The following is a 21,590-nucleotide window of genomic DNA, read 5'->3' as shown; positions in this document are numbered from 1 at the left end:
CATGTAATCCTTGTATTTGTGAATGAATCACTGGGAATAACATTGCTATAATAATTATTTTTTTTAGTATGGTATTGCAGAAGAGACCACTAGTCTATTCCAGAACTTATTTTATGGTGAGAGTAAGATATGATAATAATGAAGATGGAAACCCATGCTTTCTTGTGTTTCCCATCAAACACAGAATCAGAAGAATGTCAAACCTATGCAGGAATAAATTACAATAGTGCATAGCAATTCCACTGCCTAAGCAATGGTAAGTGGTGTCATTTTAGACAGCCTACCTGCCTTTCACCTTCCTTTCCTGAGGCTGCAAATGTGCTATAGAGTCCTATGTCACATTTGCCAGGCTCAAGCAGGTATCTCGGAGCCACAGGGCATCAATTTTACTTTGCATCTATTGCATTAAGTGCCTGTGCTTTGGCACTTGGATTGGCCTTTGTATGCCCTGAGTCCTAGTTAAATGCCTTGGCCTGAACACACTTTTTTTTTTCTTTTGAAGATGAAAATTCTCCTACCATTACAAGTAGCATAGAGTTTAATTTTTCATTGTGGAAGGTATTGCAATGGAAGCAAATGTCTTATGCTTCTCAAAGACATAAAGGCATAATGCAAACATGAAAACTGCTTGTCTACAAGACAAATCGAAAACTTTCTCTCCTCCCATTCCTTTGAAAGAAAATGTGGATTGAAACACAAAAATTCTCAGTAATCCCTGTTTTGTAAGATTATGAACATTTTAAGTGATTTATTATCACACCAGGTATTTTCTTTACCACACTTGGCTTTGAAACACTCTTTTAAACACAAACATACCTCCTATTACTTGCATGGTGTAATACCGTAAGCACCAGGGTGCAGCGATGGTGGGTGGGCTCTTTTCTTTTTCTTCATAAACACAGGAATTCTCTAATGTTGTAAGTACCAGCACACATGAATGATCCGTGTGGGATGGTCCCATTCTCCCACTCCTCTGCTGCCTCTCTTTCGGTTAATTCAGTAAAGCCTCACAAGTGTTGGAAGGTGGAAGATGAAGTCATGCAAATCAACACACCTTAAATCACTGGGAACAAAGGAACCCTGTTGATCTCCCCAGACTTTTCCACCCAGGAATGAAAACGCACATAAGGCATACCAAATGCTTCTGCTTGTAACAGAAGTGCTGATTCCTCTTTTTAGGCCAAATGCTACTCTTAGATGCATACATGAAGTCCAGCTGAGGGAAATGGAAGCCAAATGGAGCATCCACTAGCAGAATTTGACCCAGAGATACCAGGGGAATACCTAGTCTTGATAATTGAGTGCAGTGGTGACACTGAGGCTGTTAACTACATTAAAAAGCGATGTCCCCCATTACAGTAATTTTGCTGTGATCTCCCCTATGATGCAGGCAGAAGCCTCTCCTATATTTTGCTCTATTCTCATCTCAAGCAATCTAAGTCGACATGTCCAATGTGCAACAATTTTTCACCAAAAAAAAATCTGTTTGAATGTCTCTGACATTGATTATGTACTCTCAATAAAATGGGACAAACGACGCATTTTCTTGGTGAAACCTATTTATTAGAAGCTGGGAGAGATGTGAAGAGCCAGATTCTCAGCTGCACTGAGACATTTTGTTTTGTTAGAACAATGGGACCAAAAGGAGATGGATCTTCCCACAGTGCAGTTTATTCCATTGTTGGGAAATCTGTAGCCCAAGTGGCTTCTGCAGCTGGTGGCAGGCAGAACGCTGAAGACAGGAGATGACAAGACTAGTATTGCTGTTCCCTGCCCTTGCAAGCTCTTGATAAACAGCTGGTTTAGCTTAGAGCAGCCCCAAGCCTTTTTTTTTAACTTCTCATGATCTGGTTTAGATAAATTTAGAACTGGGAAGCAGCAGCCAACTCCATTGTCATCCTTCTACCTTATAGATGCAACTGGCAGCTGTGGGGTAACTGCTAAAAATACTGAGGGACTTGCTGCTTATCCCCATCAGATATACAGGAGGCTGTGCTGTACCTGCTGCCATCCAGGCAGGCAGCTTCCTATAAAGAGGCACCCCCTTTCTCCCTGATGTAAAAATTAACTCTGCTCTTAAAAAATCCTGGTTACACATGTCCCTTCAGAGTCTTGGGGGCAAAGAAACCCCTTCTGTGCTTGTCTGCAATGGCTGCTGTGTGGGGAAGTGAAGTGGGTGTCTCCAAACCCACCAGACCACACGCTCAGCCCACGCTGCCCAGGAGCAGCGGAACCATGGCTTTGTGCCTCATGTGTGGACAGGGAGGTCCCTGCTCACTTTTCCCTCAATGATGGGGCAAGTCTTCTCTCTCTTCTTTACCAGCACTTTCCTTTTATGAAACCAGTTGGAGCTTTGCGACTGCTGCCCATCTGACTTTTTGAAATTGTCTGACCGATTCAAAAGTTATTAGGAGGGAGATAAAGATGCATACTCACTGCCCTGCATGCAGTACATATGCATTGTTTCATTAGGAAACTAGATCTAAAATAGAAACAAGAAATGTAGCTAATTTTGGTCATGTTCTTAGTGCTGAATTTACATTAAATTAATTACACCAGTAATGCCACTTTTTCTTAGAAATATGACAACCCCAAAGGTTTACTGCTTTTTTGCGCCCCTGTAACCAATTACATCAGGGCAAGACAAGTCTAAATTGCTATCAGTAGAATAGTAGCATTTTAAAATCACTTTGTGGGGTGTGTATCACTTCAGAAGGTTGTGAGTAACCATGAATCAAGCTTTGAACCTCTTACCACATGTTAGGAGTCCATCTAAATCTTCTCTTAGTGAAGAACAATAGCTTTCACTTGAAGAGACAGTATTAAACGCCAAAATGGATTAGGAGGGGGAAGGAAAAATAATCAAAAAAACTTTCAATCACTTGACTTACAGATGCAACTAATTGATTTGAGGGTTGGCAGGGGAGTGCCATGGCAGCTAGTTTGATGTAGTAATTAATGCAATCATCCCTCTTTGTTATTACTTTAATAAGGTAAACACCCCGTTAAAATAAACTGAAACAGTTGTCTCTAGCCCAGAGCTTGCAGTTGTGGTGAGCAGTGTAATAACCCCACTATGTAAAATGTGGACAGGAAAGAATGAATTACATTAATCCCCGAAGGTTCTTAGTGCAGACTTTTGAAGTTTTAACTTTAGAGTGGAAAAGGAGATCTGAAACTTGGAGGCTATTCACCCTATGGCTCCTGAGAGAAAACAATGTGTGTCTGCTTGAGCACCCTGAATCCAGCTAATACAAGCTGGAGATAAGTTCAGTTTCTGCAAACACTCAAACGTGTGCTTATCTACCCTTCCACAAATAGTCCCACGGTACTAAAAGTTAAGCACAGGCATAAAAATCAGCACTTGCACAGGTAGCTTCTGTACCGTTTTAGAGGATCAGTATGAAGGAGGAGAGTTTCAGTTTTGGTTTTAACCTATTGACTGTTTTTTAGAAGTAGTTTCCAGCAAAACCCACTTTCAGTAGCATGCTTCAAAGGGCTGCTTTATTTGTTTGGATTGCCTGCTTCAGATATTCATTCTAAACAAAAGCATTTAGAAGGAAGAAGATGTGCTGTGTTGTTAAGGATCCCTCCAATAAAAGGGAGTTGCTAGACCACAGCAAAATTGGAAAAAAAACCAAAACAACTTTTTGGTGAATAGTAACAACATTTTTCTCTCCTGTTTACTTTACAGAGATTTAACTGTAAGATGTGTGCAATGCAGAATTTTATTCAGATATTTGAGATTTGTCTTAGTTCCTAAAACTCTTGTTTTAGTGTTTTCACCTAAATTGCATGAGCACTTCTTTGGATTGAAATCTTTGCACATGGCCTGAAAACCTTCAAATGCTTTTATGTAAAACCTGTCCAGCTTCTTTGAGAAATCCGGTGTGGCCAAAAGACTTGGATTTCTTCTCAGTTCCTGCTCTTCCCATTGATGCCTCAAGCCTTACTCACCTAAATGATAATTTATAAGATTCCCATAAGATATAGGTCCAAAGATGAATTATATCACTGGAAATGCATGAGTAACTTTTGTGATGAATAATGTAGTTTCCAAGACACTGAGTGCAGAGTATGTTGTACTAGGGTAGATTTACAGCGCAAATAACAAGGGGTTATGGCCTCCTTATTCACATCAGCCAGCTTAATGTGCTCTGGGTGTCATGGCAAAAAAGGCTCAATTTGTGGAATTTTTACTTTATTATTTATTGCAAATTAACATAAATCTCTGATTACTAATTAAGGTACTGAAAAAAGTTGGGTGGGAACATTGATCTGCTGGAGGGTAGGAAAGCACTACAGGGGGATCTGGACAGGCTGCATTGATGGGACGAGGCCAGTTGTATGAGGTGCAACAAGGCAAAGTGACAGGTCCTGCACTTGGGTCACAACAACCCCAGGCAGCACTACAGGCTTCGGGCAGAGTGGCTGAAAAATTGCCCGGCAGCAAGGGAGCTGGGGGTATTGGTCAGCAGCCATTTGAACATGAGTCAGCAGTGTGCCCAGCTGGCCAAGAAGGCCAATGGCATCCTGGCCTGTATCAGAAACAGTGTGGCCAGCAGGACGAGTGAAGTGATTGTCCTCCTGTACTCGGCACTGCTGAGGCCACACCTCAAATCCTGTGTTCAGTTTGGGGCCTCTCACTACAAGAAAGACACTGAGGTGCTGGAATGTGTCCAGAGAAGGACAATGGAGCTGGTGAATGGTTTGGAGCACAAGCCATATGAGGAGAGGCCAAGGTTGTTCATGCTGGAGAAAAGGAGCCTCAGGGGAGACCTTATCACTCTCCACAACTACCTGAAAGGAGGTTGTAGCAATGTGGGGGTCAGTCTCTTCTCCTAAGTAACAAGTGATAGTTGCACCAGGGAAGGTTTAGATTGGATATTAGGAAAAATTTCTTCATGGAAAGGGTGGTCAAGCACAGGAGTAGGCTGCCCAGGAAATCACCATTTAAATACCTGGAAGTATTTAAAAGACGGTAGATGTAACACTCTGGGGCATGGTTTAGTGGTTACATAGCAGTGCTGAATTAATGGTTAGACTTGATGATCTTGGAGGTCTTTAACAACCTTAATGATTCTATGATTCATGCCATACTGGTCACACTTCCACACTGATCACACTTCCACACTGGTCATCCCTTGCCACCAAACAACTACTATTCATGTTCAATGCACAAGGGGCCCTCTGCAGACTGTGACATTCCCCCTAAGAGACCTCAGTGTTGCTCGTTTTATGTTCTTTCAGGATTAGCATTTTAACAGGAAAAGCTTCAGAAAGTTGAAGACTGTTCTTGCTGTGCCAAAGAGAGAGATGCGTTATTCACAGCACATGGTTGTGTATGCTCCTTAATAAACTCCAGAGTTTTACCCTTGCTGAGCATTTTCTTGTCAAATTTTCAATTTGTCATTTCAACAATGGTTGAAGCTGATAATAGAAATAGTCTGCATAGTCCATGGACAAAGCTGCTGAGATATATATTTCATATAATCATGGAATGGTTTGGGTTGGAAGGGACCTTGAATATCACCTACTTATACATAAAGAGTAAGAATGCCACTTATAGTGAGAACTCAATTCCCTTGCTTTCATTCTTTGACTGGAAGTCTTCATTCACATTCCTACAGGTACAGCCTCATACTTGGTTTCTTGCTGAAAATAATCAGCTCTAAAATAGGAAAGAGAAGAAATCACCAGTGAAATCCCCTTCATTTCTTCTTAGGGACCTTTGCAGGAGGAGCGAGAAGTCAGCCCTTTGAACTCATCAAGTTTTTCAGCTCCCTGCCCCAGATAAAAGAGCACCTGTGAGAAACGAGCCATTACGTGATTCAGGGCAGCATTTTCCCGTTGCTGCTACCCTGGTAGGGCTGCCACCAAAGTGATGAACACGGTTCCCTGTTCTGGCAAAAAACGTATTGCACTTTCTTTTTTATATGAAACACAGTGACCACGCAGCCACGGCGCTGGCCGACGTGGGGAGGAAAGAATTCCAGAAGCTTTGGGTAGTAACTTTTTGCCTTTGCTGGGGTTTGATCAGTTAATTTTCAGTCGAATCAGTTCACGGGGACAGTTTGCCCTGTAGCCACGAATGTTAGGACAGGAAGGAAAAGCATCACCACCGGCGCTGACAGCGACCCGCCCCGCGAGCTGACACCGGCACGGCCATCGCCCCCCGGGGCCGAGCAGGCCGGACCCCGCCCGGAGCTGGCGCCGCAGCCGTGCTGGCCGGGCACTGGCCGGGCACAGGCGGCTCCGGCCTCCTGAGCTTCCCGGCCGTGCCACAGGGGGGCACGGCCGCACCGGGAACGCGCCGCGACGAGCCGAGCGAAACGGGCTGAGTCGAGCCCTGCCGTGCCATGTCGTATCGTGCCGAGCCGAGCCGGGCCGAGCCGCACCAGCACCGTGTCCTGGTGCACCCAGCCTGTCTCGCCCCGCCGTGCCGCAGCGCCCGCGGCCGGTCCCGGTTAGCGCGGGTTCGGTCCCGGAGAGATGCCCCGTCTGTGCTGGCCGCAGCCAGACCTCCGCCCGCGGCTGGGCCGGCCGGCGGTGCCGGGGCCGCCTGGCCGGGCAAACGCACCTGCCGGAGATGTTGTAGAACTTGAGGCCTCTCCGGGTTCGTCCTCGGCCACCGGCTCGTTTGGCCCGGGGCGGGAGCGGGGCTGGTGTCCGCCGGGCTGGATGGCGGCAGGTGAGGGAGTGGGCTGTGCGATGCTCCCGCTCATCGCCGGCCTCGGGGTTTGGGAGCGGGAAATAACGGGCTTGGTAGTGTCAGTAGGAGAGCTGAATGATTCGTGGAAGGCAGAGAAGCGTCTCCACCTCACTCCACTGCCCCAAAGGTGCGTGTGAACAGAGGGACACTTGCTCTCTGCAAAGCTGCCCTTCCTCAGTTGGGCAAGGCGAGCAGAGAGGTATTTCCCCGTCAAAATCTCTTGCTCTTGCTCTACTTGTAGGCCACAGTTCTCTGTGTGTGTACGTGCGCACGAGAGCAAACCACTGCAGAGTTCAGCAGGACGGTCCCTCCATGCATTTGTGCACACATTTGCAGGACAAGGGTCTTGCACGTTCCCCTTCCATTATTACAGGTGAAGCTGGGGCAGAAGGGAGCCCTTTTAAAACCAGGGGACTGAATTTTATAGTGGACTGAATGGGCATCAGAGAGCAAACGTACCTCTAAGGAGTGAACGTCAGAGGACTCTGTGCCAACCATAATAATCAGTGTGACTAATAGAGAACACCGAGAACTGTTCCATTATATCATGAGACATTACATCGTGCTTGAAAAAATAGTCTTTGATGACATGCAAAGGATTGGCAAGTGCATTTCAGAGAATCCTCCTTCATTTCTTCAAGGATTTCAACTCATGTTCATTATGTTATGCATAATTTAACTTTCTCAGCGGTTATACTGAACTTACTTCTGTGGGTTTTACATGTTCATCATTTAAATCTGGGGGAACAGAAGGTGTGTAAGCTTATTTTTAAAGTTACTCATTTATAGTTCCTTGGAGGAATTAGAAACTGGGACTTTACAATAATTTTGTCGTGTATTTCTAGACCTCGCCCAACATGCCACGGTTTTGCAAGATGCCAGATATTAGCAAAACTCAGTTTGCGTTTAGTCTCACAGACCCTACAGAGTAATATTTCCATATAAAATATTATGATATCAACTCTCATTTTTTTGGTAACTTTAATATCATAAGTGTCAATCAGGAAGGAGATTGTTGCCTTTATTACAATGAATATAGTAGAGCAAAAGAACTTTTTAGAAAATGAATATGCTCTGGGGAAATTCAGTAAATCTTTGTGAGAAGAAAAAAGGTCTTATATATAAATATATAAAAGCTGGCTGTGTATTGTCCAAAAGTTGCTTAGTGCTAAAGGAGTAAATGCATTGTAAATCAATGGTGGGTCCCATAGCACATTATGGCATATTTTATTGGGTTTTTACCTTAAGGTAAGGTCTTTTATTAAAAGTATATAAGAGCACACGCTGCTGAATAACTTGTTTTTCACAGTGCTTTATGCATAATGGAGAGTGGGGTTTTTTTATTTGCTTCATTAAACATTCCTGTAATTAATGCATTTAATGGGAATCCAGCAGTAACAAATATAAAATTTATTGTGGTTTTAAAAAAACTGCTTCTGTTACTAGATTTTCCATTAGCAAATGGGGATTACCAAATTCCTCAAAATATTTCTGCACTCACCCCAGAAATCTCCTGCTAAAACAGGTGATGTTTTCAACTGTGTAATGGGAAAGAAATGCCACATAAATAATCCTCGTGTAAGATTCAGTATAAATCCAAAAAGTGTCTTTAAAATAATCCTCAAGCTCCTCTGTCTCAAGCTTGATAAGAAGACGTCTGTATTAGCACTGGAGCTTGCTGGGTGAGTTATTAGGTGTTGAAAGACACCGTCTAGGAAGTCTGACCCATCAGAATTTGAATGTAAAAGGCAAGTGACAACTTCATGAATACATGAAAAGCCTTAGAGCCCGGTCCCAAAGCCCTCTTTCCCCGTCTGAAAAGCCCGTTTATCTTCGGATGAATAAGAGTTACAGAATTGGAACCTAAGGAAAAAATCAGTGGTATCCGTGGCCAAGGGAATGTCTCCCTCCCACCCATTTGATTAGAACCATGTGCAAGTTTGGCTAATGAGACTGTAGGGCTTTCCCCTCGCCTCTGTGGATGATTGTGGCGTTTTATTTGAATGCCGATATGGTTTCCCATTCCTGTTCCTTGCAAGCTTTTGGTCTGGGCAAATAAAAAAGGAGATGTCAGAACCAGAGAATCTTTTTACAGTGTATAAAAATCTTCCCATCTAATCCAAGAGGAAATCATAATGTGAAGAACATCGGTGTTTTAATGGCCTCCTAATGAGGACAAGCTTGGCCAGATCTTTGAAGAAGACAAATGGAAAGTAAAACAGCTCATTTCTCCTTGAGGGCAAGCATTATGATTTCTAGGGAGGACTGCACGGATATGCCTTCATCAGGTAAAGGTTTGCCTGCCTGCAGTCTCCTGGCAGGGCCCTGATGTACGGGCTGTTGGTAAGCACAGGAAGGGGGAGTAGGAGAGTGGGGAGTGTGCTCGCATGTTCTGGTTACTCTGTCAGTCTATTGCTCTCTGTGTACTGCTGGGAAAATGAAGACAATTATATTTACCTAAATCCCCACATGATTAAGGCACTAAATTAAAGCCTGAGAAGCACTTGAAACTTTCAGATGAAAGAGCCCATAGACGGACAGCCTGCTTGTAACCTCACGTTTGGAGTTCTCCCTAAGGTGTGGGGGATACACAGCAAACACTCTGTATAGCTGCAGATAGGTGATCACATCTAATTTATAAGCCCTCATTACTCCCTCCTGACAGGTTTGGATGTTTGCCTTCCTAGTTTCAAGGCTGTGTCAATCCATTTAAAATTAATATTTTTCATTCCTCTCTCCACCTCATGCATTTAAAAGCTGTCCTTGGCTTCCCCTCCCAGCTGCTGGCTCCGGTGGAGCAGCGGCTGATGGAGCTCTGCTTTGTTGCTCTGATGGGTTCCTACTGCTCTCATACAACATTAGAAGCAGAGCTTTCCTGGAAAAGGGACTGCCTTGCTCCTGACTTCAGCAAGCCAAGGGAGTTTAGTTTCCAATTGGGAAAAACGGGCCTTTCTCATCCTGTCCCAGAAACAAGCTGTGAGTGCCAGGGGTGTGGGTGTTGTGCTTCCTCTGTGGCACCGTCCCTTGACAGGGCTCAGCCATGCGCACTCCCCTTGCTTGGCGTGGGTTTGCAAGGAAAGGAGAAATGTTTTTGTGAGAGGCATCAAAATGGTACCAGTTTTTGCTGCTGCAAAAAGGACTTTTTACAATTCTCCTTGAGTGACATGTGGCATAACATGGCAGAGGAAATTTCCCTCATGGAGATATGCCTGAAGGTCTTAAAAATGTGAGTTCTGCTCTGGAAAGCCACTGTAAAAAGAATTTTAAAAAGCCCACATTGTAATCAGTAGCTTGAGTTTCCCTCTCCCTGCAGAGTGAGGATTGGTGACTCTTTGAAGGCAAAGAGTAGGTCATGTTTTAAAGCTACTTTTGGCTTTGCGGGCTTTGGAGGGGAAGGACAGCTCTAGGTGAAGCCTTACTGGTGGGTCAGCACCAGAAGTGCACTCAGTTGGGCATACCACAGAGGGACAATGGGGCAGTACCACTGCCACCGAGGTCACAAGCTGCAGATACCATCTCATTTCAGTTTCTGTCTGGTGCCCTGGGCACAGCACAGGGGTACATTTTCACCATGCAGCAACTCACAAATATTTTGGCCATCTCCTTCTCACCACCTTCCCTGTTCTCAGCTCACTCCCTGCCCACCCACCTGCACACTGTCCTGCCTGCCCTCTCCAGGCTCTGCACACAGACAGTTGCATGGTTTACCACACCAGTGCTACACTGGCAACATGATAAATACCTTTTCACTGCATTTTTTCCCTGTTTTACTCAGTCAGATTGGCTTGAGGCACAGGCAGCCTAATGGCAGAACCTTGGTTTAGCTCAGCTTTTACAGTGTGGTGGCAGGAGTCACCTGCAGTGGTAGTGCCAAGGGGGTCAGTACAATAGGAGCCCTGCAAATCTTGCTGCCAGTGCAGCCAGGATGTTACGACATTGTATTCCTGCAGAAATGTGGGGCTGGGAGTGTCCCTGCAGGTCCTCCACCTCATCCCACATGGTAGAAGCACAAAGAGGTAGCAGAAACATCTTCACAGAGGGCTATTTTAGGGGATTTTAGGATTGCAGGAATTGGGCACCAAGGGGATGTCAGTCAGTTCGGGTTGCACTTACTCCCTCTGAATGATAAAAACTACGCCTCTAAAAGCAGCCACCTTTGCAGCAAGACAGTGGTAGCAAAACTTCTACTCCCTCCTCCTCTCCATTCAGCTTCTGAAAACTGCCTGGCTTTAATTCTGGCAATTTAACATATAGATCAAAATACAGGGAATAGCTACAGCAAAACACTGACAACAAAAAACCCAAGCCAAAACAATGACTGGTGTTGGTATACCCAACACAACCCTGTGTAACTGGAGTCCACAGATGTGTCCCACTGCTGACAGTTCCTTTTTCTTATCCATGGCTATATGTTGTCTTTATAGCACAGCTTCTTGAAGCTAAGAAAAATTTTTACTAAGCTGGAATTGGCTCAGCCACCTTAGAACACAGAAAGAAAGTGATTAGTGAAACAAAAGAGAAAGTTCAAGGAGGATATTAGAGTCTTTCCACACATAACCTCCTGTCTTCCTATGGGATCCATTACAATCCAGAGGGCCCCAGATTTCAACTAATCAGTTTCTGCCTTTATTTATTTTTTCTCGACTCAATTTCCTACATGAACTGGCCAGTTATGTCAAATATTTTTCTTTCTTTTAAGTTGACTTGCTGTCAGCTGAATGCAATGCCCTGTGAAAACACCTGCTGACCTGCTGTATACACATATACACACACACACGCACATATACACACATCTCTACCATCTGCATCTATATATCTCTATCAACTAAATGTGTCTATAGAACCTATGTCTACCTATCTATGTAACTATATGTCTTCATTACTTGCTTTTAGAGTGGGGCTCACAGGTTGCAAATTCCTCAAGTCTCTGCAAAATACACTTTCAAGAGCCTCTCTGTTTCGAGAGAGGTAGCTGCCTCATTGCTTCTAGTTCAGGCTGCTCTGGCTTGCTCTGCAGGCAGGTCCTGGGGGAATGGACTGATCAGGTTCACTAATGGTTGGGCTCTCATGGTATTTGCTTACCTAACACAATCAGAACATGCACCTTAAATATTTTATCAGGTTTGCTGGGTCATTCTCATACTGTGACATTGTGTTGCTGGAGAATAGAGTAGGCTGGAGAAAAAATGGTGCTCAAGAGTGCTGCAGAAAGAGAGTTTTAAGCAAATGCCAGCACTAATGCCCTTCTTAGAGCCACTAAAAGAAAAGTCCCTGTGGCGGCACAGCAAATTAGAGGCAAAAAAAAAAAGTTAGGGCAATTGCAATAACAAAGCAGACCAAAGAACTGACCAAATGGTCCCATTGGCTGTGATTTGAAGGGCGGTGGTGGTCCTGGTTTAACTTTGATCCCTCCTTTCTGATGCTTGATTAATTTTTTTACTCCCTTGAGACAAGTTCTCAGGAAATTTTTGTGATTAATGTACTTATTCCCTGTCAGCCAAGCTCAGAAATGACTGTGAGTAAAATCTTTCTGTAAAAAAAGTGGGTTCATTCTAGGGGTAGTCCCAGAGCTGGAGTCTCCCAGCCTCAGCAACAAGTAGCTATTGGGGAGAAGAAAATTGGTTTTCCCTCTAAACCATCCCATTGCCTGGCTTCAGCCAGGCAGCGCTGACTCCAGGTGGGTAGGGAAAGCTGAGAGGTAGGTCTGTACTGCAAGACTTTGCTAGAGCTGTAGGTAGAAAGTGTTGTTAATGGGTGGACCATAACCAACTGCACCATTTCTGAGCCTGTCCCCAAGGGCTACATGTGGCAAGATTCCCCAAGATGCGCTTTGTCTCTGTAATGCTGAGGGTCAGTGATAGTGAAGGGCTTTGCATCCTTGCATGTCTACTATTTTTTAAAAATCACCCCAAAATGAACAGAAAAGCACTCATGTCTGCCTGCTTCTCCATTCCCCTGCTGAAAGGTTTCTTTAGTACCTGTCCAATTCCAGTTTCTCAGCTCTTGCATGAGCTTACATCTGGGCTCATGTAGGTTCACCCCCTTCCCCTAGCCCTGTACCCCTTCTTTGGGGAGCTGTTTGCTTTCTTCAGATTACTGTTGTTACTGTTACGCTGGCTGATTTGTGCCAATGCCTTTGGGTACCTACAGTGCCCTCTGTGCTAGCTTATCATCCCTACTGAAACTCTGTGTTACATTGCCATTAGTTTTGAGTGCACTTACAGCAAGTAGCTGAGGCTCAGACTGGGTTCAGGAGAAAGCTGGGGACAGGTTGAGGGGCAAAGTGGGTTCAACCAAAGCATGAGGGGCTGGTGCCACAGAGGGAAGGAGTCTCTCTCTACCACTGCTCTGACTAGCATAAGCTGGGACAACTTTCTTGCTGATGCAGCGTGTCCTCATCTTAGTCTAGTTCTGGCTGCCTCCCTGCAAAGGAGAGGGGAAAAAGTGTGCACTCACATTTTCTCATCAGTAATAACTTTGTTATAATGTCCAGAGCAGCCCAGAGAGAGCAATAGTAGTGGTGGACTGCTTGGAAGAGGGACAAATACTGTGATCAGGTTTGAGAAATCATGAATCAGCTGTAAAGGGCGGTGTTACCTCAGCCTGAATACATCTTGCTTAGCTCATGCTGTCAGGTGTAAATATAACTGTGTGGACAATAAAGTTATCTTGTGATACATCTTCATAAGAGGCACCTATTTTTACAGATATGAGGATCCTCTTTCAGTATTTGGCCCTGGAGCAAGAGCCCTGCTGTATAAATACATGTTAAGCAGCGGCATGGCATCCCTGCTTTAAATGGGATGCTGGAATACATGTCCTCAGAAATGGATCCAGCTAATGCCATGCCCTGATGTTTAGGGAAAACCTCTGCTGTACTCCCTTACAGAGGGAGCCTGCACTGCCCCATCTTCCAGCTTTTACAAAGGGAGAACAGGAACAAAGGCATGGCTCTGCCTTTTCCTACCCATTTTAGGACGGTGAATGCTCTTGGCCAGATTTAGCCTTTTAAAAGCCAGGGGGGGAGAGCAGCAGAAGCTGTGCCTGTGCCAGGGCCCCCAAGGGAGCAGCATGGTCATGCCGCATGGGGCTGGTATCCCACAGCGTGACACCAGCACTGAGCGCTTGCAGGCAGGCTGGTCCTTGTCACTGAGGCTGCACCACTTGGGTCAGGCCATCACTCTGGGACTGCCAGCAAGACATCAAGTTGCATTAATCTAAAGCTAATCTAATTCCCACTGGAGAGATGGGTTCATCCCGACTAACTTTAGATTACAGTTTACGCATTATTGTGCCAAGGTCTGTATTGGAGCAATTTATAGTGAGAAATGAGGTTGGCAAGATAACAGGGGCATCACAATTAGAGCTAATTAGCCCAGCAGGAAATCCATTTCCAGGCAGCTTTTGGCAAGAGGCGAGGTTGGCGGGATAACAAGCATAGAGTGTATTTTGATACAAGCACACTCCAGCTGCAAGGAAAAGTAAAATAACAGCTTGTCTCATCCTTATGTGGAGACCTCACGTCAGGCTCCACCACGTAAGTTTTTGTTTGAGGCTTTGCAGCCTCCCTGCTTGGAAAAGGTTCAGAGAACTTGTTCTTATAAAGTCACCTCAGCTGCTGGAGGACAACGGTGAGCTGTAAGATCTGCACAGCTCCTCATTCCTGCTGCGAGACAGGAGTATGCCCTGCCCCATGGTCTTCCTCCAGTTTGGAGGGAGATGAGGGATTGTAGCTCATAATCACTGAAGAGTAGTTTGGTTTAATTGCAGGAGTTATCTGTACAGTAAAATGTCTGGAGTATAGACATAGACAAACTACTGGAACTATTTGTATTTGAGTGCTTTATTATATTGGAATTGCAGTGATATTATTAACATTTGTACAAATGCACAAAATTCCTGTCTCTTCTAGCTAGAAAGAGATGTAAAAATCTGACCTAGTTGAACAGTCTCAATGAACTCATTGTCCATTTGTAACAATAATGGGTTCACAATGCAACAAAAAGCTTAACATAAAATTAAACATATTAAATGCTGCAGCAAGTATTTACATTTATGTACCAAAAAAAAAAAAAAAGTATCTCCCTCCTGTAAGGAAGGTGGTTTCTTTACAGAATAAAACAAACAGACAAACACAAAACCTTTGCATACAATACAAACAACCTCAAGCCCAAAACTTACTGTGACAGCACCTTTTTTTAATATTATATATATATATATATATTTATATATAAACTTCGATAGTTTAGGCTTACTCCAAGCAGTGCTAAAAGTTCCTTAAACCAGGACAATGGCAATAGTCCAAAGAAGCAACGTTTACCAATGAGTGCTACCCAGTGTTTGAACAGAGCTGTTACAGAGAGAGGGGTACAGAGCTCATGACCATGGGCTGGGAAACATTTGGGTCCCAATGATAAAGTCCTTGGCAAAACTCTCAGTGGCAATTGTTCTTATTCAGAAGAGTGAATACACCTTCCGTGCAAAATAGTTTGTCTTGTGGAAGTGTGCTAAAGGTAATCTCTGACAAGGAATTCCTTGTAATCTCAGCTCCGAGGGGTGGGAAAAAGTTTCTCTGGAATTTCCTAAATTCCAGCAAGGAAAGCATTTCCCTTGAAATGCCCTATCAACTCTCCTACCTCCCTTGCTCCTTGACACTGCTGCAGTTCCTGCAAAGCCAGAAGGAGCTTTCAGTCTTTGTTCAGAAGGCTGTCACACATATTTTTAGTCAAGAAAGATATTTGGGTCTAAGACCTTCATGGCATCAGATGGCAGGCTATGACTATGGGCTTTGTGAGCAGTTCCACCAGGTGAAACTCAACAATACTAACATTTAATTTGCATAAATATAGAACTGGAGATCCTGATCCCAGGTATTACACATTGGTCTAAATATAGCGAATTGCAGTTATTGATTCCAGTCCAAGAAGGGCCTGGGAAAGGATCAGATTTCCACTTAAAGAATCAATCTTGTCTCTGAGTGTGTGTGAACACTGACATTTTTGGCCTCATGCAGTTTAGGATTTGCTATAAAGTCATTTTGAAAGCTATGGAAAACCAATAATGGTGAGGAATTTAGCTCTTAAGTGTAAAGCCACTGATTAAACTGAGATAACTGTAAGCTCTGGAAAAAAAAACCAAAAAGACATTACGAATGTAAGCAGTCTCTTTTTTCTTTGCAGTGAGATGTTAAAAAAATCATTTTTTTTGTGTGTGTGTGTGTTCAAATCACTTGAGATCTTATTGCTTTTGTTTGTCCTTAGAAGTTTTTTGTCTCTTTTTTTTTTTAAAGGTGCTGTCCCTAGTCAAGTTATAAGGCAATATATTTTATTGATTCAGAACTCTAATACATAGTATGGCCACTGTTATCACTGCAGCTTTGCAGCTACCGTGAGTTGGACAACAGTCAAAGTGCATGAGAATGCACAACAGAGCCAGTCTCCTGACCTTACAATATACAGGACACTTTGGTTCTTAGGATGAGAGATTATAAATGTAGCTAAGATGCTGCCTCACATCGCACACTTTGCATAATAAAACATTTATATGCTGTCATGAAGAGGGTGTAAAGTCTAAGTCACACTGCAGACTGGCTGGTCTCAGCTTCTCCATTTGGGCAGGTGTGAGAGACAAGTTGTAGATATGCCACCAGTGAAAGCATATAAATGTACCTGGTGCAAAAGTTTTACTAGAGTATTCATAAATGATTCAACAAGGGAGAGCAAGAAAGAGAGCAAGAGCTAAAGTGCAATTTTAAAATAATATAAATAATTGAAATGTAGAAATAAGATACTAATTAATTGTAACTGGTTTTGTTTTATAGGCACAGTTTAGGTTTTTGTCTACAGATAAATTTTTTTCTCTTCTTCCCCCTCCAGTAATTTTCTCTGATGTATAATGGAGTTTCAATGGTCTAAATCTAAGGAACACTGCTTAGTAAGAGGACAGAAGAGGCAATGCTAAGGCAGAATAGTGCAACTTACTATGTGATATTAGAAAAGAAACAAGGATGGGGTTAGATCTTCTGTGGTGGTGTAGAAAATCATCCTTAAAAAAAAGGCAGAAAAAAAAAAGACAGGCTTTCCAGTTATATGTTGACTCATGCTTTCTAGAATGAGAGAGCACATGTTCCAATAAAAAGGCAAAAAACTGAAGGCTTATAATTTGTTTCACTGTCACAAAAAAAAAGGTAAGAAAAAAAAAGCAGATGCTGCTTTAAGGAAAACATTTAATTCTAGGAATTTCTGTACAACTGACCTCAGCAAGCATTTCCATCTTAGATGGATGACTTCTGCTTGAGACCCTGAAAGATTAAGATGCACACACACCTAGAGTAGTTTATTGCAAAACTAATATTGTAACTTTAAAAAAACCCCAACAGTTTCTGTACAAGAATACTGTTCAAATGGAATGTGTTAAAATAACATTTATTAATAAATACTTCATAAAATTCTATGCGAATACTAAATTAATAAATTCCTGTTTTAAAATTGCTTTGGTCCTCATGAATTTTCATAAATTCACTCTATACGATTTTTTTTTTAAAAAAGGTATTAGCTGCTAAAAAGCACATTTTGCCTAAACTAAAAGGCTAGTTTTCAACACTAAATATTGTTGCTTAAAAAAATATGAATCCTCAAAAGTTGGGCATTTAACAACAGTTATAGCTGGCTTGTTAGTTAACAGGACTGAGTCATTAACACTAAATCCACACGCACTGAGGCACTGAACCATTGACTTTCCACTATTCAGAAGATGGGCAGCAGACATTTAGCTTCATAGCAGGAATTAACTTCCAACAGTGTGAAATTCCCCACAAATCATCACCATCATCATCATCATCATTGTCCTTATAAAACACACCATGATAGCACACAAACTACTTGTCTCCCACAGGCAGCATTATGAATATGGCTTGCATAAATTGTTTTGGGGAAAGGGGACTGAGGATGAAGGAGCTGGATCACAGCATCATTTCTTTCCAATCAAAGTATTGCAGTTGTCCGTGGCTGAGATTTCCAACATGCCTCCAGTATCACATGACAAGAGATGCTGTCTACAGAAATAGCTCCTCCTAAGCAAGGCACTGGCCAAGGCTCACCACCCTGTGAGTGCCCAGGAGAGCAGATGATGGAAGTTGTCTTAGTTGTCCTTCGCTGGCAGTGGGATAGGGCACAGAGCCCAATGAGCCCAGCAACAAGCTGGATTGGCAGGGCAAGAGGAAAGCGGAGCAGTCTCCAGAAGTAGCTTGTGGAAAAGCAGGATTCCTCCTTGATGGAAAGAGCCTAGGAAATGCATTTAGAGTGACGTGCTTAGGAAGAGGCTGCTGCCACTGACCACATGGCAGAGGGACATGCCGGGGATAGAGGGGCTGGGGCTTCTGCCACAGCCCTTGCTCAGACAGTCTCCAGTGCCCAGCCAGACCAGCAGCTTGAGGAAAGGCTGCAGTATCATCCCCCTGGAAAACAAGAGCATTTTAATGTGGAAGCAAATCTGACGGATAATATAAGGTGCCTGGTACTGTTGGTCCTTTTCCCGATGATACAGCCGATATAAATATGCTGCATGTTGTCTTGGCCTGTGAACCTGCGACAGAGTTACAAGAAGCAATAGCAAATAGCTTTTCATCCTTTACTTATTTCCACATCACTAGCAAGGATTATACCTAAAGGCCAATAGTATAGAGAGGAGACATTTCATTGTAATTACACATTTAGGCCAACATGTGTGGTTGGCTTGCCTAGTTAGCATTAAAAAAAGAAATAATTGAGCTATATATAATACACATCAGTCAAACTGTCAAGTTGCTGAATTTAACAAAACTTAGGCAAGGTTTTTGTATTTTTTCCTTTTTTTTTTTCTTTTTAATGTAGAGGCTTTCAGTTTAACAGCTAAATATTTTAATTGAGGAGACTGAATAAAATGAAGCTAAACCATAATTCTAGTGCAGTGTAGCTCAACTGGGTATTCTAATATTACCAACAATTTTGATGTTTATTTTTTAATGTATTTAAGTGCTGCCCATATATAGAGAAAGTTTTTAAATTAACCCTGCAATGCAAATTTCATTTTTGATGGTGAATGATGACATTCAGATGCATGGAAAATGCTTATTTGGTGTTTTTACATAGTGGATACTCAGCTGGAACATTTTGCTCAACTGCATATTTGAAAAAAATTCCCTTGGGAGCTGCGATGAAGCAAAACCATTTAGCTATTACAACTGGACATTAAAAAAAATTATAGATTCGGTATTTAAAACACTTTAAAAGTATATGTTTGTCTAAAATATAATAGAAAATCCTTTACATTTGTATTTTTTCGTAATTTTTTTTTTGGTTCTTAGACTATATAATCAAGTCAAGATTTACACTGTACATTAAAAACCTTCTTCTTTTTAATGTATTTGCATAAACAGAAAGTGAGCTGTTAAAGAAAAGAATACTGATAAAAAGTTACCAAGATAAGAATTAATTTGGAAATGAATGATGCTCAGAATTTTGCTTTCCCTTCCAGACAGGCCTTGCTCCTTATAGTGCCTCCTCACACCTCAGTTATTTCACTCTCCTTCCCTCATGGAGAAGAACCACCTTCTTAAAACCCACAACTCCTCTAAAAACCAAAGACACAGTCTTTGAGAAAGAGAGCTCCACTTCAGAACAAAGTGTGTTCAGGGCTAGAGGATTTGCTGGGAATAACGTGAATTTTGCTATTAAAGATGCAATGTTTTGAGCATTTTTCACCATCTTGGAGCCCGCTCCCTGGGTGAGCAGTGGGAGATTTTGCTGCTGACAGGTTTGAGAGCAAAATCAGGTCCCAATATACAGCAAGGCAGCATAATTAACTGGCATCATGTCTGTCTAATTTTCCCACCAATCACTGGGAACACTCAGGGATGCAAATCAATTGCGCTGAGGGGCAGGCTCAGAGTCCAAACAAAAAACCTAATTGTGGCATAAGGCTCTTTTCCAGACCCTCTTTGCAGGACTGTATTTTATCCCAAGTGCAGTGGGACTTGGCATTCTTGCAGCACTTTTTAGCCACTGCATGCCTTCTAAAAATTATTTAGCGTCCTAAAGAACAATCCCTTACCCACAGTAAACAGGCGTTAAGTGCCATTAAAGTCAGTGAAGCTACGCTGCTGTCTGCCAGCTCGGTGAGCGTTTAAAGGAATGCCTGCAGAGAGTAGGTTCTTTGCCTGGGAATTAAAAATGGCATTTTCCAACTGGTCAAAACCATTATGCTGATTTATTTCTCATTTATAGCCCATGAAGCCTGAGGCTGTTAGCTTTCGTTGCTAGAACAATTCAACCAGGGTAGGGAACAGAACTTTTCCAAATTATTATATACTACATGAATTTTTCTACATTAATGACTGGCAGTGCAAAAGAATTGCTGTGGTTCTCAGGTGTTGCTTGCTATGCTGTACTGTACCACAGAAGCTTACAGGGCTGCTAGCATCAACACAGCTGGCATTCCATCCTGCTTCACCTGTGGCTGCACTGCTTTTCCCTTTCTCTGTTTATTAAAAACACTAAATCAGGAGCATTTCTGTTTTTTAAAAGCCAAATGCTCGGCACAGCACAACTGCGGGTGAAGAGCTAGTGAAAGCAGCAGCCGTGCCAACAGTTTTTAGGTGAGTTTGAAGTTTTTGCTTGTTCATTATGATTCTTTGAGGAAAAGAGGGAAGTAAGAAAGCCTTGGAATGAAAAAAAAAAAAAGCAGGAAAAAAAGAAGGTGGGGAATTAAAGGAGTTTGGGAAGGGAAGAGGAAGGTGTGACAACAGCTGCAGGAGAAAAAGGCCAGGGTTGGGGAGAGAGAAGGGGGAGGGCTAGACAAAAGAGCACGTTATTTGGGCTTGATTTTGTCCTGATAGCCACGTCCTATATAACCACTTTAAAAGAGGTTCTGAATGCAAGACGCGGTCTGCTGATAGCACAAGGCTAACTCTTTTTAATTATGCTGTCAGCAGATGCCCTCTCTCTGTATTTATAGCCTAATTACTCCTAGTTACCTATGTATGACTCTGTTTAATACTTTTCATGCCTCACATTGACTAACAAGCTGCGGTTTAACACAGCTTCTTATTTCTGAGGCTTCAGGATAGATTTGTGAGAAGAAAACATGACTATGTACAGAAACAGTTAGGTTTATAAACAAGTAAATGGTACCCAAAAAATGGAGAAAGCACCAAAGCATTTCTCAAGCTGATAGCATATTAATTGCATAACTCCCTTTTCTGTAACTAAGTATAAAAGACATTTTAATAACTATAAAAATGAATAGCCAGTCTTTCAAGAACTGAGGAATCTTCCAGGCTTGAGTTACAGTTGCAAATGTCCTTAGCAGAGAGGACGCTTTGATACGCTACCACACTCCCCTAGCAGTTTCTGATCAACCACTTTTAAAGGATGGGGTTGATGTCTGTTCTGTGGCTGGCGAGCTGGGTGAGAGTGGAGCTTCCCACGACGTCGCTGACAGAGGAGGAGGTCGTTATGGTGTTGTGCTGGATGACTTGCTGCTGGGAGCAAGCTGGGACCGGGCTCGCAGGAGGGCTGCTCTCAGGACCTGGGAAGGGGGTGAGGGCACAGAGACAACACACATTCATTTTTCCATCTGAGTAAAAAGCTCAGGCTGGGTGACACTCCTGGAAATACTAAAGACCTGAGACATCCACAAGTCCCAAGATTTCCAAATACACAGTTATCCAACACTCTCTGTCTTCTGATCTTTTTAGTTTTTGTTATTTTTTTCAAGCCAGCTCCTCTGATATCAACCTGACTTCAGTGACTGAGACCTTGAAAGAAGTCCAAAACCTTAATGACTATGAAAACTAACGTTGGGTTAAAAACTCCGTTATCTTAAGGCCTTTAAAATCAGT

The 21,590-nt window shown here is 42.9% G+C and overlaps 1 protein-coding gene across 8 annotated transcripts in view; it reads right to left on the bottom strand.

The window, feature by feature from the left end:
* Positions 1–14,537: 14,537 nt before the first annotated feature.
* Positions 14,538–21,590, bottom strand: part of CREB5 (cAMP responsive element binding protein 5) — a 256,030-nt gene continuing 248,977 nt past the window's right edge. For all 8 annotated transcript variants that reach the window (XM_027639345.1, XM_027639339.1, XM_027639340.1 and 5 more), the window contains one exon: positions 14,538–21,277. In XM_027639345.1, the coding sequence (XP_027495146.1) occupies positions 21,114–21,277 (164 nt within the window). In that variant the 3' untranslated portion in view covers positions 14,538–21,113. The remainder of the gene's footprint in view (positions 21,278–21,590) is intronic.

The sequence above is a fragment of the Corapipo altera genome, unplaced genomic scaffold (assembly GCF_003945725.1).
Source record: "Corapipo altera isolate COAL_440 unplaced genomic scaffold, ASM394572v1 44, whole genome shotgun sequence".
Lineage (NCBI taxonomy): Eukaryota > Metazoa > Chordata > Aves > Passeriformes > Pipridae > Corapipo > Corapipo altera.
This window is presented reverse-complemented; position numbering and strand designations above follow the sequence as displayed.